General features: G+C 36.7%; 1 protein-coding gene across 9 annotated transcripts in view; it reads right to left on the reverse strand.

Moving 5' to 3' along the window:
- The window catches only part of AKAP6 (A-kinase anchoring protein 6), a 594,710-nt gene that overhangs the window by 82,003 nt on the left and 497,332 nt on the right, over positions 1 to 15,375 (reverse strand). For all 9 annotated transcript variants that reach the window (XM_067737971.1, XM_067737915.1, XM_067737937.1 and 6 more), the window contains 2 exons: positions 11,340 to 11,486; positions 8,048 to 8,272 (listed from right to left, as the gene is read on the reverse strand). In XM_067737971.1, the coding sequence (XP_067594072.1) occupies positions 8,048 to 8,272; positions 11,340 to 11,486 (372 nt within the window). The remainder of the gene's footprint in view (positions 1 to 8,047; positions 8,273 to 11,339; positions 11,487 to 15,375) is intronic.

A 15,375-nucleotide genomic window follows, 5' to 3' on the forward strand; every position in this document is an offset into this window, starting at 1 on the left:
AAAGGAAATTTTTTCAGTTTTTCACCATTGAGAATGATGTTGGCTGTGGGTGTGTCGTATATGGCCTTTATTATGTTGAGGTAGGTTCCCTCTATGCCCACTTCCTGGAGAGTTTTTCTCATAAATTGCTGTTGAATTTTGCCAAAAGCTTTTTCTGCATCTACTGAGATGATCACATGGTTTTTATTCTTCAATTTGTTAATATGGTGGATCACATTGATTCATTTGTGTATACTGAAGAATCATTGCATCCCTGGGATAAACCCCACTTGATCATGGCGTATGATCCTTTTAATGTGTTGTTGGATTCTGTTTGCTAGTATTTTGTTGAGGATTTTTGCATTTATATTCATCAGTGATATTGGTCTTTTTTGTAGTATCCTTGTCTGGTTTTGGTATCAGGGTGCTGGTGGCCTCATAGAATGAGTCTGGGAGTGTTCCTTCCTCTGAAATTTTTGGAAGAGTTTGAGAAGGATGGGTGTTAGCTCTTCTCTAAATGTTTGATAGAATTCACCTGTGAAGCCATCTGGTCCTGGACTTTTGTTTGTTGGAACATTTTAAATCACAGTTTCCATTTCATTACTTGTAAATGGTCTGTTCATATTTTCTATTTCTTCTTGGTTCAGTCTTGGAAGGTTATACCTTTCTAAGAATTTGTCCATTTCTTCCAGGTTGTCCATTTTATTGGCATGGAGTTGCTTGTAGTAGTCTCTTATGATGCTTTGTATTTCTGCAGTGTCTGTTGTTACTTCTCCTTTTTCATTTCTAATATTATGGATTTGAGTCCTCTCCCTCTTTTTCTTGATGAGTCAGGCTAAAGGTTTATCAATTCTGTTTATCTTCTCAAAGAACCAGCTTTTAGCTGTATTGATCTTTGCTATTGTTTTCTTTGTTTCTATTTCATTTATTTCTGCTCTGGTCTTTATGATTTCTTTCCTTCTACTAACTTTGGGTTTTGTTTGTTCTTCTTTCTCTAGTTCCTTTAGGTGTAAGGTTAGATTGTTTATTTGAGATTTTTCTTGTTTCTTGAGGTAGGCTTGTATTGCTATAAACTTCCCTCTTAGAACTGCTTTTGCTGCATCCCATAGGCTTTGGATCGTCATCTATTCATTGTTATTGGTCTCTAGGTATTTTCTGATTTCCTCTTTGATTTTTTTCAGTGATCGCTTGCTTATTTAGTAACATATTGTTTAGCTTCCATGCATTTGTGTTTTTTATGTATTTTGCCCTGTAATTGATATCCAATTTCATAGTGTTGGGGTCAGAAAAGATGCTTGATATGATTTCAATTTTCTTAAATTTACCGACGCTTGATTTGTGAGCCATGATGTGATCTATCCTGGAGAATGTTCTGTGTGCATATGAGAAGAAAGTGTAATCTGCTGTTTTTGGATGGAATTTCCTATAAATATCAATTAAATCTATCTGGTCTATCATGTCATTTAAAGCTTCTGTTTCCTTATTAATTTTCTGTCTGGATGATCTGTCCATTGGTGTAAGTGAGGTGTTAAAGTCCCCCACTATTACTGAGTTACTGTCAATTTCCTCTCTTATAGCTGTTAGCAGTTGCCTTATGTATTGAGGTGTTCCTATGTTGGGTGCATATATATTTATAATTGTTATGTCTTCTTCTTGGATTTATCCCTTGATCATTATGTAGTGTCCTTCCTTGTCTCTTGTAACATTTTTTATTTTAAAGTCTATTTTATCTGATATGAGAATTGCTACTCCAGCTTTCTTTTGATTTCCATTTGCATGGATTATCTTTTCCCATCCCCTCACTTTCAGTCTATATGTGTCCCTAGGTCTGAAGTGGGTCCCTTGTAGACAGCATATATATGGATCTTGTGTTTGTATCCATTTAGCGAGCCTGTGTCTTTTGGTTGGAGCATTTAGTCCATTCACATTTAAGGTAATTGTCGATATGTATGTTCCCATTACCGTTTTCTTAATTGTTTTGGGTTCGTTTTTGTAGGTCCTTTTCTTCTCTTGTGTTTCCCACTTAGAGAAGTTCCTTTAGCATTTTCTGTAGAGCTGGTTTGGTGGTGCTGAATTCTCTTAGCTTTTGCTTGTCTGTAAAGCTTTTGATTTCTCCATCGAATCTGAATAAGATCCTGGCTGGGTAGAATAATCTTGGTTGTAGGTTCTTCCTTTGCATCACTTTAAATATATCATGCCACTCCTTTCTGGCTTGTAGAGTTTCTGCTGAGAAATCAGCTGTTAACCTTATGGGAGTTCTGTTGTATGTTCTTTGTCATTTTTCCCTTGTTGCTTTTAATAATTTTTCTTTGTCTTTTTTTTTTTTTGTCAATTTGATTACTATGTGTCTCGGCATGTTTGTCCTTGGGTTTATCCTGCCTGGGACTCTCTGTGTTTCCTGGACGTGGGTGGCTATTTCCTTTCCCATGTTAGGGAAGTTTTTGATTATAATCTCTTCAAATATTTTCTTGGGTCCTTTCGCTCTCTCTTCTCCTTCTGGGACCCCTATAATGCGAATGTTGGTTTGTTTAATGTTGCCAGAGGTCTCTTAGGCTGTCTTCATTTCTTTTCATTCTTTTTTCTTTATTCTGTTCCATGGCAGTGAATTGCACCATTCTGTCTTCCAGGTCACTTATCTGTTCTTCTGCCTCAGTTATTCTGCTATTGATTCCTTCTAGTGTATTTTTCATTTCAGTTATTGTATTGCTCATCTCTGTTTGTTTGTTCTTTAATTCTTCCAGGTCTTTGTTAAACATTTCTTGCATCTTTTCAATCTTTATCTCCGTTGTTTTTCTGAGGTCCTGGATCATCTTCACTATCATTATTCTGAATTCTTTTTCTGGAAGTTTGCCTATCTCCGCTTCATTTAGTTGTTTTTCTTGGGTTTTGTCTGGTTCCTTCATCTGGTACATAGTCCTCTGCCTTTTCATTTTGTCTGTCTTTCTGTGAATGTGGTTTTCATTATACAGGCTGCAGGAACATAGTTCTTCTTGCTTTTGCTGTCTGCTCTCTGGTGGATGAAGCTATCTAAAAAGTTTGTGCAAACTTCCTGATGGGAGGGACTGGTGGTGGGTAGAGCTGGGTGTTGCTCTGGTGAGCAGAGCTCAGCAAAACTTTAATCTGCTTGTCTGCTGATGGGTGGCACTGAGTTCCCTCCCTGTTGGTTATTTGGTCTGAGGCGACCCAGCACTGGAGGCTACAGGCTCTTTGGTGAGGCTAATGGTGGGCTCCAGGAGGGCTCACGCCAAGGAGTACTTCCCAGAACTCCCATTGCCAGTGTCCTTGCCCCCACGGTGAGCCACAGCCACCCCCCGCCTCTGCAGGAGACCCTCCAACACTAGCAGGTAGGCCTGGCTCAGTCTCCTGCGGGGGTTGCTGCTCCTTCCCCTGGGTCTCAATGCAAACACACTTTGTGTGTGCCCTCCAAGAGTGGAGTCTCTGTTTCCCCCAGTCCTGTTGAAGTCCTGCAGTCAAATCCCACTAGCCTTCAAAGTCTGATTCTCTGGGAATTCCCCCTTCTGTTGCCGGGCCCCCAGGTTGGGAAGCCTGGTGTGGGGCTCAGAACCTTCACTCCAGTGGGTGGACTTCTGTGGTATAATTGTTCTCCAGTTTGTGAGTCACCCACCTAGCGGTTATGGGGTTTGATTTTATCGTGATTGCGCCACTCCTACCATCTCATTGAGACTTCTCCTTTGTCTTCGGATGTGGGGTATCTTTTTTGGTGAGTTCCAGTGTCTTCCTGTCAATGATTGTTCATCAGTTTGTTGTGATTCCAGTGCTCTCACAAGAGGGAGTGAGTGCATGTCCTTCTACTCTGTCATTTTGAACCAATCAGTGCTTGGTCAAATTTAAATTGGTAAGCAAACTTGGGACATTAGTCATTGTGAAGGTTACCAAATCTATCCCATTCATTCTTCTTATGACAGAGCCTCTTGGCTGGTCTAAACTTGTCCTTCCCAGGCTGATTCTGGGCCCAGTCCAGTGCCGCAGTCTCCTTTAGCTGGTAACCGATAATTTCTCCCCAATTTGAGTCTTCAGAATAATGAATTTTGTTATGGGATACAAGGAACATATGATTAAGTAATTATTTTCTTTTCTCTCTGAAGGATCATCATTAAAAAGTAAAGCTTTCCAGCCAATGGCATTGAAGCTGTCCATACACAGCTCTAAGGGGCCCTTTGCCAGCTGGCCTCATTAAATCTCTGATGTGCTCTCTGAGTTTTGTTGTCATGGTGTGTTCACTCTTGGACACTTTTGCATTTCTGTCCCAGGGTTTTTAGGTTCACACCTTCGTGTTTCTCCCATCCTGGGCTTTAACTCTTTCTTAGGTAGAATTTTGCCTCATGTCTAATCCCACATTTATCAATTACTGTCTTAGAGAAAAAGAATATTTTCCACTATTGCTTTTTCTCTTTTTCTGAAAACTTAAGATCCTGATCCTTTCTCTCATCCCAGACCAAACTCTGAGAAGGAAACAGTTGTGTCTATGAAGCGACAGATTTTCCTTTTTATACGCAGCACCCTCCCTCCCTGTTCTCCTGGGTAGTGCACTGTGGCTTAGCTATCATTACTCTGGGTGTCATATAAAGAAATTCATTCTGTGAAAAGCCTGAGATTTTAGAGAATGGAGAATCATAAAACTAAACCCTGTGGATAAAGCCTGTCTTCTGTGTTCTGTGTGACTAATGACAGCAGAAGACATTTGGGAACCCACAAGAAGAGGCAGAACATGGCAAAGAGTTTCTGACACATAAAGGTTCTTTAATAACTCTCTTATTTGAGTGGTTTTATCACTTAGAAAGGCAGAGGTTATCTGTTTTCTGGATTTGTGGTAAGTAAAAAGTTTTTATTCTGCATATGCCTATTACCAATTATGATTTTTGACAGGTTTTAAACATTATATTACAATATTATTGTGTTACAAACGTTTGATTTCATTCTTCCAATGAATGTGGTAATATACAGAACACTTAACTAATAGACTGAGCACTAAAGAGTAAACAGCTCAGAAATAGTCATAATTCTGGCTAGGAAAGACGTTTACTCCAACTGACACACAGAAAGCTTTCTTTAAAAAACAAAAAAAAAAGTGCTGTCATGCTAGATCCACTTAGCTTATCCAATCAAACTCCTCAAGATCAAAACTTTAGAAGGGACTAGAGTTTCAGGTCATACAGAAAAATCATCAGGGCTCCATATTCTCAAAAAGTTTTAAAAGTTTCAATTTAAAAAGTGACACATAACACACCACTGTAAAGCAATTATACTCCAATAAAGATGTTAAAAAAAATAAAATAATAAAATAAAAAGTGACACATGGCAAAGAAATTTACACTGATATTGTACAAAAATGTAAAATGAAAACACAAATATTTTCACCTCCCCAGATCTTTAATAGCTACAACCATTTGCTATTCTGGCCAAATTGCTGAAGATTGTGACTAATAAACCTTCCACAAAGAAACAATGATATTTAGTTCTGTCCTGCTCTTCCCATTGAGTCACCTGGCATGTTAAGGACATCCACTAAATACCAATAAATACCAATTTTGCATAGTAGTTCAGAGAATGGGCTTTAGAGTCAGACAGTTCTGGATTTAAAACCTAATTCTACCACTCATTATATGTGGCCTTGGACACACAAAACTTAACCTCCATGTGCCTGTTTCCATATCTGCAAAATTGGGATCCTAATACCAACCTCATAAGTTGCTGTTAGCTTTATATGTATATACACATATATTCACAAAGGAATATTCACAAAGGAATATTACGCAATGTCAAAGTAAGTGAATTACAGCCATATTCAGTGAGATGAATGAAGCTTGGCATTATAATGTTAAATGAAAAAGAAGTCCTAAAAGATAACATACAGCATGATTACCTTTTAATAAGTTTAAAAACAACTAAAATTAAAAATATTCTTTCTTACTAGAGGAAAGCAAGGAAATAAAGAACATGGGATTCAGGATCATGATTATCTTAGGTAAGGATAGAAGGGGATGGAATAGGGCTGGGAAAAACACATGATGAGGTATACATCACCATCAAGATCCTGCCTGTTGTTTGGAGTAGGAAAGTCTCTATTTATTATTTTATTTTAAAAATAGCTAAATAAATAAGAGTCGGGCATAAATGTAGTGAGTTTAATGAATGGTGATACTGAAAACATAAACATGCTTTGAAGAAATAAAAGAGCAAAAAGCATGTGATAATCTCTGGTACTTTTGAAAGAAAAATTCTATGATTATTTTCAGGCACTAAGATGCACATGGTAAATAATGAATTAGGGGTAGTGAATATTCCCTAGTGGCTACAAAGTATTTGTTAGCAAACGACTAGAATTCTTTAAGAATTATTCAATGATTTGGAAGCCCAGAGATTTTTCTCTGTCTCTCTCTGTGTCTCTTAATCTCTTTTAAATTTGTTACAAGGACCTAGCTGAAGATAATGTTGAGGACACTGTATAAGCCTAAAGCATAAAGCTAATATCATTTGGCAGCGCCCAATTTTTATGTAACATCTTTGGGCTTATAATGTTGAGATTTCTATCCTTTACGAATACACCATTACAAAAAGTAGAAATAATGATTTACATGTATGAACTCATAACCGCATAAGATGAATATTACCAGCATCCCATTTTATAGATGAAGAAACTGAGGCACCAGGGATCATACAAGAAATATGATCAAGGTCACACGACTGACTGGGGCCATTAACCAGTTCACTAAAGCTGCGATATAGATACTATAGAGAGAAAATAAATTTCACAACATCTAGCCTACTGATGACCGGGATGTTTTATATGGTACCTGTTAAGTTCAAACAACACAGAGGGAAATATCTGAAGACTCCATCTCCCTGCAATGGGGGGGTTAGAGTGAAACAAGCGGAGGTGAAGTAACAAATCATCTGGATGTTAGATTTTAGATAGTGAAACCCATTTGCCTTGGCAAGAGACTTTTTAACTTCTGGTTTTAACTTCAACTCAGTGGCAGACAAGGAGTTCAAGTAAAACAGTGTGTAGATGTGTAATGCAGACAGTTTACTGAGAAGTACTGTGGTCTTACCTTGGAGGGGGTCTCCTCTTGGGTTATGCAGGTGAGCAAGGGGGGCCTGTCTGTCTGGCAGAGGGAAGGTGAACTACATATGACTACGTTCTCTGATATGCAGAATGCTGGAAGACTGCAGAGCAGAATGTGAGATGACTAAAACCTGGTCCTAGAAGGCTTTGAGAAGAAATAGTTGCTTGGTCTCAAGAAGTTCTTTCCTTCTGGATTTTCCCCTTTCTCCTCTTTCAGATCTGTTAAGCCAGCAAATTCATGTTTGCAACCCCAAAGCCTTGGGCTGACACCAGCCAGAGTTCGAATAATCACTGCAGTTACAGGAGGGTTCAAGCAGTACAGGCCAGTGTGGCCAATGAGAACAAAGATTTCAACTTTAAACTGCTTTTGAATAGATATTGTGTAAACCATGGGAACAAACGCTTTTTCTTCATGGACATACAGCGAACACGTACACAGCCATGTGGCTAAGTTTGACATTTTTCTAGAGTGGAAAATGCCTCTAATGTAGGAAACACTTTTACTTTATTTCTTCCTTCCATAAATAGTTGATTCTTTCATGTGTAAAAATTATGTTTCCTTTTGTTAGCATTAATGGTCTTATCTTAAATCATGTGTTTTTATCATATCAATTTATGGAAGTATTTTTAGCCACATTATTTATAGAACATTTAGGTCTGCCTTTCAAAGTCCTCAGTAATCTTTAGTGTTTGCTGGTCTGCTTTTAATTTATCAAAGCCCTCCTTCAACAGGCGTTGCACAAAACACACAAGCAGCAGAGATTTCCCCTATACAATGTGTATTTGATACGCTTAATGTTCATCTTTATACACACACAGACGTTGGCATATAAGAAATGTGGAGGGTGCCTATAAATTCAAGGAAACATTTAAGAGCACAGTGATACATAGATACACGGGTATAATACTTTACGTACTTGATAAATATTTTATCCCTACCATAAAGAAAGCTTTTTATAAACTTTGATTGTTTTTTATTACCTTAAAGTATTGCAGTTGTTTCTCAGCATTCATTGTTCCTTCCTTTTCTTGTCTCAGACAGGAATTGAAGATGAAAAGCTCTGTATCTCTTAGCCACCCTTTCAGTTCTTTGATCCTGACCTCCAGCTGCCTTACCAGGCTTCCGCTTTCAGGAGAGAGCAGGTCACGTGCACCCGACCCACTGTGCCCTGCCATTGTGTCCTGGATCTTCTCTCCTAGGGTTTTCTAATGCATCAGATTAAAAACAAAAACAAAAACAGCAAAAAACAAAAACATTGATTAGCATAGGTACCAAATACGTATCACAGTTTGGCTGGTGACAAGAGCCACCTGGAAGGTGTCTGCTGCACCTCCCACCTCACAACTGACATTCAGTTCAGATTAGCTCAATGTTCCATTTAGGATTCGATTCTTGAGCCGTGGGTGTTGTTCTGACTACCACTAGAGGCTTACGAAGACGTCATTCACTTCTAATTTCCTCTAACAGAAAGGAGCTTTGACCCAAAAGTTCACCATGGTCACTGATAAAAACTCATTTCAATTCTCATGAAAGGAGTTTACAGTAAAAATTCTCTGCAAAAAATTTTCAGGAGATAGAAGTTTGAGTTTAATCAATATACTAAAGAGGCCAAGAGTAGACTATGCATGGAGAATTAAATTCCTTTTTTTTTCCTTTTTTTTTGTTTTGTTTTGTGAGGTACAATTCCCTAAACCTTATGACACAGGACTGTTAAGAAGGGGTAGCCTCCTCGGTGCTGTTGATTTTACCTGACCTAGAAATTGTTCAACCCTTCAATTCTTCCCACTTTGCATTTGTGGATGCTAGACTTTCTAAAATATGTGTTAAAATAAGCCCCAATCCACTATGCTAGAAGCCTGCTTAGATGAACCACTATGGCATGAAGGTACAGTCAGGAAAGGCTTTTTTTTTTTTTTTTTTTTTTTTTTTTGGTGGAAAACACTCTGGAGAATCAGGACGAGTTAATCTATAATGATGAATTAAAGCTACAAAAATAGGCTTTAAAACACAAATAAAATTAAGTCAACAAACATTCGTCTGCTGTGTAGTGTTCCGTAAATGGTATCTTTAGGAGAAAAATCGCCTTTCGTGGCAACACCCTTGTATTTTCATGGTGCAAATATTGATAATTTGAAGACCCTCAGTGGAATCCAGATTTAGCTATTGTTTTTATGCTGTAACAAAAGTAGCAGCAGGAGGTGAAATCAATGCCCTTGGAGGGTAGGGTCACAAAAAAGAATTTATTGCCACTTTTTTGTTCTGGAACAGTTTGCAATCATAAATTCTTCATAAACAGAATACTTCAGAGAATGGTCCATCTTCATAAATATACGACAGAGGACATCAATTTCATTTAATTCACAATTTGTGTCAGCACAGCAGATGCCAATGCCTGCCTTGATAGGGTTGTTTAATATGCAATTGAGACAGAGTAATATGCAGCACAGGGGACAAAATTTCACAGATTAAACTGTACGCACCACTGACATTTCATTCTAATGTATTTCCATTCCACACTGTTCACCTTAGATGAAAGTAATATTAAAAACCATATCCCTCTATTTTACTATTGTTAGAAGTTAAAATCCTTGTCTTTAATTTTTTTTCATGCCAATTAAAATGTAATCATGCCAATTAAAGCAGTATGCCTGGTGGTGGTAGTGTAGCACAGGTTTTGTTAAAATCTTCCCAGCACCCTTCTCTCCCCAGAAATCATTACAAAACTCTGCGTACTGCATTCGAATGATATTTTTGTTAAAATGACAACCATTTTTAAGGTATCTGCCTCATAAAGGATAGCTAAATATTCTGTTTCTTTTTTTAATGTTATCTTGATTTAAAATTTTTGTTTAGGGAGCTATATACGTGACATACTTCAAACAATTTTCCAAAAAGATTATTGTTAATTATTTATCAAATTAGAAATAGATATGTGAAAATACAGCACAGGCAGACTATCGCTTTATCTATCAAGCATATAAAGTTGCTGCTCTCATCTATTTAGTAAACAGTCTTTTAAAATGTCAGACACTAACCGCATTTCTCCTGTATGAGATCAATGAATTCTGTAGAATTTAGTAGGTTCTGATTTAAATCACCATATTATAAAATGAAAGCCATTAATTACTATTGAAAAGTAATGTAACAATAGGTCAGAGTAAAAACTTTTAACGTTTTAAGTTACTTTGCACGATTGCAGAGTGTGGTGAATTTAAATGAGAAAGCAAGGATTTCAACTTGCAGTTTTTTAATCACCTAGATTAAGCATGGCATAAACTGAACACTGGCATTCCTCCAAGTCATCAAGGTACATGGAGAGCTTTTTATTCAAAATATTTTTGGAGTATTATTTCTTTAAAAATTAAAAGGCAGGAAAGGGAAGGCATGCAAAATCATGCTCTATAACTGACACCACCCATACTTAGCTGTTATAATTAATCATTTAAGTAATTGACAAATTTAGCTTACCCTTGATTTGAAGTGAAGGCAATTTAGGAGAGAAGTTGATGAAAAAATACAGTTTAACCTCTCTCTCTCAGCTGTCTTCCTACAAAAGGACAATACTGTCTCCTGCACAGTGCCATCCTGGTCTCTGGATAACAGAATCTCTATATTGCCTTTTTGCCAGATTCTTGCATCTCAGTCTTTGGCTGAGACCCAGCCCATCATTGCGCGAAATGAATTACATGAAACTTTTTTTTTTTTTTTTTGGCTTTTGTTAAAAGTGAGCTGGAAATTGAGGCACAAAACAGAGGCCGATTTAATTCTGCAATTCAGATTTGGGTCAAGTTTGCATCTTTGTTTTTGTGGCTTTAGTGTGACTTGAAAGCTATAGTGACAACTCCACTTTTCATCTGAAGGGTACAGTAAATAGTTAAACAGTGGATGTCTCTAACATGTACCTTCAGAATAAATTCTATTAACATTCATTCAAGCATGACAGTCAGTGTATATCAGGATATACTGTATTATAGTTGACTTGGTGCATGCCCATAATACATGGCATATTTTACTTACCTTTTTACGTATTAAAGAACCAAAATTATTAAAAATCTGAGAGAAGACAAGTTCAGAGTAAAAAAAAAAAAAAAAAAAAAAAAAAACAGAAGAGGAAAAGCTGTGTTTTTCCCCCATAATAGCATGAATAGCTTGTTAGAAATGTAGGTAGTGAATTGAAAGAGAGAGATATTTGTGCCTCAAATTAGAAATCAGACAGGGTGCTTCACAAAAAATGTACACATAACCTACAAACAGTAATAAAAATGCAAATACCCCAAGCAGTTCCCATTTTTCATTAATTGAATCCACTTTTTCAAGGAGATCATTTGGTAGTAAAACGCCACCTTTCTTCAAAGCTTCAACCTTACTAAGCAGCTCCGTCTTTTTCAGGTCCCTGATGGACATTTCCACACTGTATCGCTAAAACGGGAAGAGAAAAAAAGATACCATTAGGGAAAGAGGTGTTCTTAGAAAATCTTTGAGCACAGAGTTAGTGAGGCTCATGGGTGTTAAAAGTTTGTGTTTCCAATAAAATTAATGGGGAGGCTAAACTAAGAAACTTGAGTAGTTGAGAAAAATTGCTGAAAACAGTTAAAAATATACAAATTTCTCACATATACACAAACATCCAAGGTATTCCATTTAGTTGACTACGATTTATGTCTTTCCAAACTAAAGTTTGTACACACATTTGATCTTTATCTTAAAATACTCCAAATAGGAACATACCTGGTCTAGAGGGATTTAATATCAAAATTAGTTTTGGCCAACATTTGGCTCCAGAGTACTGCCCATCACCCATCTCTGTCTCCCAAAGGACTAGTCTCAGAGTGGTACAAATAAAATGATCCCTAAAAAGCGTGTAACTTCCTCCTTATCCTATAAGTCCCCTAAATTCTGTTAACTTTTTTTTTTTCATTTTTCTTTTACTTAAAAATTCTGTGTGGGCTTGGAGAAGAGGTACATATAGAGAGGAAAAAACAAAAAACCAAAAGAACAGTGTTTTGAGAATGGTTACAAATCTACACTTCCTTATTGATTGCTGTAAAATGTCCCAAACATCACAATCGATTACAGAACTCTCTTCCCGCAATATACGTTGTATTCTAACAAACTGTCAAGTGTGTGTCTCCTAAAGGATGTTTTGCTGGTGATAATAAGTGCTATTTAATGTGACAGTTAACTAGGGTGATTCTCTTCAAATAACTCTATTTGGATAGCTTCATAGTTAGAAAGTCCTATATTATAGGACAACTATAATTGACTATGGATGTAGTTTTTAAATATGCACCTAAAAACAACTCTGAATAGAAAAACTGGATTCTGGTTAGAGCATTAAACATATTTTACAACTTTAGCACATTTCCAAATGTATACTGGCAATCCCTAAACTTCTTTCTTCAATGCATAAAAGTTAGGTTACTGGGGTCCTTGGTAATAATACACCATTGTCCTAACTGAGCTAAGATGAGCACCTTACCAGATCTAATAAGAAATGCTTTTGTCTGGGCAAAGTAGGAAATCAGCACATTCAAAACATGCCCAAGCACTTGGATGATTTTATTCAACTTGAAAACATGATACTGTGTAAGATCCCAAACTAAACTACAATTGGAAGCAGCTTAAAGGAAAAGAAGGTGTAAAATCCCTGTTTCGGTTAATAGGTCCTCAGCATTTTCCTGCATATGTTTGCATACTTTTAGTTTCATATTTTAATCTTTCATTTACACTAAACATGCACATCATTTGTATTATGTAAACTTCTCCAAATGCTAGTCATTTGTGGATCACAGAACAAAATGTTTTAAATGAGGTGATTTAAAGCATTTCGTAGTATTAATGAATGTTGATCAGGGTGTCAGAGTATCCAAAATTACATGAATATGCATAACGAAAAGAATCAAGGGTTGCTTTAGAGCTCTTCCAGAATTTGGCCTGTGATACATGGGAATTCTGATTGTATTTTCTAATGGCAGGCAATTACCAAGACCACATTACTACAACACTTATAAAACACACTGTCCACTCGAGTTTTCTGGACTCAACACTCAACAAGTATTCTAGAAACCTAAATAGTGTTTTATTTATCAGAGTAATGATTGGAGGAGAGGGCAATCTGCTTTATGTAAGCAGAGTTCCATCTAAAGATGATATGGCTGACAAAGATTTACATAATTAATTTGGTAAGACTTCTTTGACATAATATTGGGGGAACTAGCATTTCAAGCAAGTAGAAGAATCCTATTCAAATCTTTTGCTTATGCCATGTGCATTAATTGACAGAGGGAGTCCTCCAGCTGTGCCACCCGGGATCAGCCTCGACCAGTTACCACTTTCACTTGTAACAAGCTCACCTCCTCTCGTTACCCCAACTTTGAACAGCTCCTCCCCAGCAGATCAGTCAAGAAAGACAACAGTTTAAATGTGTCCCATAAACATCATAGTCTTGTAATAATAAAAATATTAAAAACAATTAATTTAATTTTAGACATAATAAAATAATTTTCTCTATGAAATCTAGTACTGGTAGTCACGGCAACAGCTATTATAAAAGGTTATTACATTAAAAAACTTGTCTTTAAGTATGCTCTCTGTCTTTGTCACCATGTAACCTACTGTATAAACAGACTGATGAAAGATGTGATTGATGGACAATGCCTTCAAACTATAAGAGTTAAGAGAATACAGCTAATTGTTAGATGTATTGGTATGTGCGTGAGAGGTAATAGAATGTCATGTAATTTAAGATGAAAATATTTATTTTAATGTTTGAAGCACTCTGAAGGTTGAATCTGATATAATTTAGGGCCTCAAGCTGTATATGTCATCATGCCAGAGGGTTATATTTTTGTTGACGTTAGTATGTTGCTTTTCTCTCTCCAACATTTTCAGAAGCATTAGAGAGGGACAATCAACTGTCAGCTCTATCAGTTCTCGGTCATTCTATCAAGTATCAAGTAGGGCTACTTTAGCCTGTGGTGAGAAAATAATTTAGTCTTCATATTCATTCCGTCCACAGCAGTAGGTGAGCAGAGGTTGCCCCACTGTGCCCTGTAGTCTAGGGATGTTATGATATAGACTACTCTTCAATAGTCAAAAATGAGATTAACAAAGTTAACAAAGTCAGATGGCTTTTCTTGAGTGCTAAGGTAAATAAGCATCCAGTATTTAATTTCCCCACAGCACCTGCTGTGGGCCTGTCTAGTCAAAAATAAAATATATTCTATTGAAAGGGCGTATTTACATTATTAAGTGTATTTGCTTGGCCAATTCAATTTTGACTAATGAAGCCTCCTAATAGATATGTGAATGATCTAAATTAAAGACACAGGCCACTCCTATTCTAAATGCCACTCCTGTGTGTATATAGAGATATATAAAGAAACCTTTAAAAACCGAATTAAAAATAACCACAAACACTAGCTCATTTTTAAAGCTAAGAGTTAAAGAAGTTTTTAGAAAATTCTTATTCAGTGCTTCCTTTTTAAAAGCACAAATACTAAAATTGAATTATAAAACAAAGTCAGCCAAAACAGGACTTCTGAAGTAAATAAAATTAGAAATGCATGAAGACTTGATTGAGATAACTTTTTTGACAGTTATGCTAAAGGGATTTTTCCCCCCAAACCTTTTTTTTCCTTTTTTTTTTTTTTTTTTTTTTGTTAAAAATCACACCGAAAATTCTGCCCAAATGGAGACTGGAACAATGCCTTGAAACAGTGTTAATTGTCACCATGGAAACCAGAAGAATAAGCCATTTTGAAACTGGTATAGAAGGCACACATTGAGCAACTCAAGCATTTTTCTGCCTCCCTCAATGTTAAAGAACAAGATGCCTTGTCACTGTGAGGTCAGAGAAAGAAAGCGTCATGAAAGGGATGTCGATGCTCACCGTCTAGTAAGTAAAAAAATAAAAAATAAACTACATACAGCTAATGCTACAAGACTCTACCCAGTGAATCTTTTTGAAATACAAAGATCATCAAAAGATGGCCAGGATTGGGGGATGGATTCCACCTAAGCAAAACTTCAGGGCTATATTATGTGAACCTTGCCCCCAAAGCTCCCTGGGAATTCTGCTGTTGTAATAAAACTTCAGAAGAGGAAAGAAAAAAGGCAGCATGATGGAATTCAAAATAATGCTCTAAAAAGCACACAGAGAGATTAAGACATCCATTGTAAGACTTTTGTATGGTGCTTCTGTTGGTTATGCTGAAAAGAGACCAGACATTGCTGAGCGGAGAGTGAAGTTTTGGCTACGAAAAACACAAGAATTAAACCAAAGAATTTTCTTGATTATTAGAATAGG

Source organism: Pseudorca crassidens, chromosome 1 (assembly GCF_039906515.1).
Source record: "Pseudorca crassidens isolate mPseCra1 chromosome 1, mPseCra1.hap1, whole genome shotgun sequence".
Taxonomy (NCBI): domain Eukaryota; kingdom Metazoa; phylum Chordata; class Mammalia; order Artiodactyla; family Delphinidae; genus Pseudorca; species Pseudorca crassidens.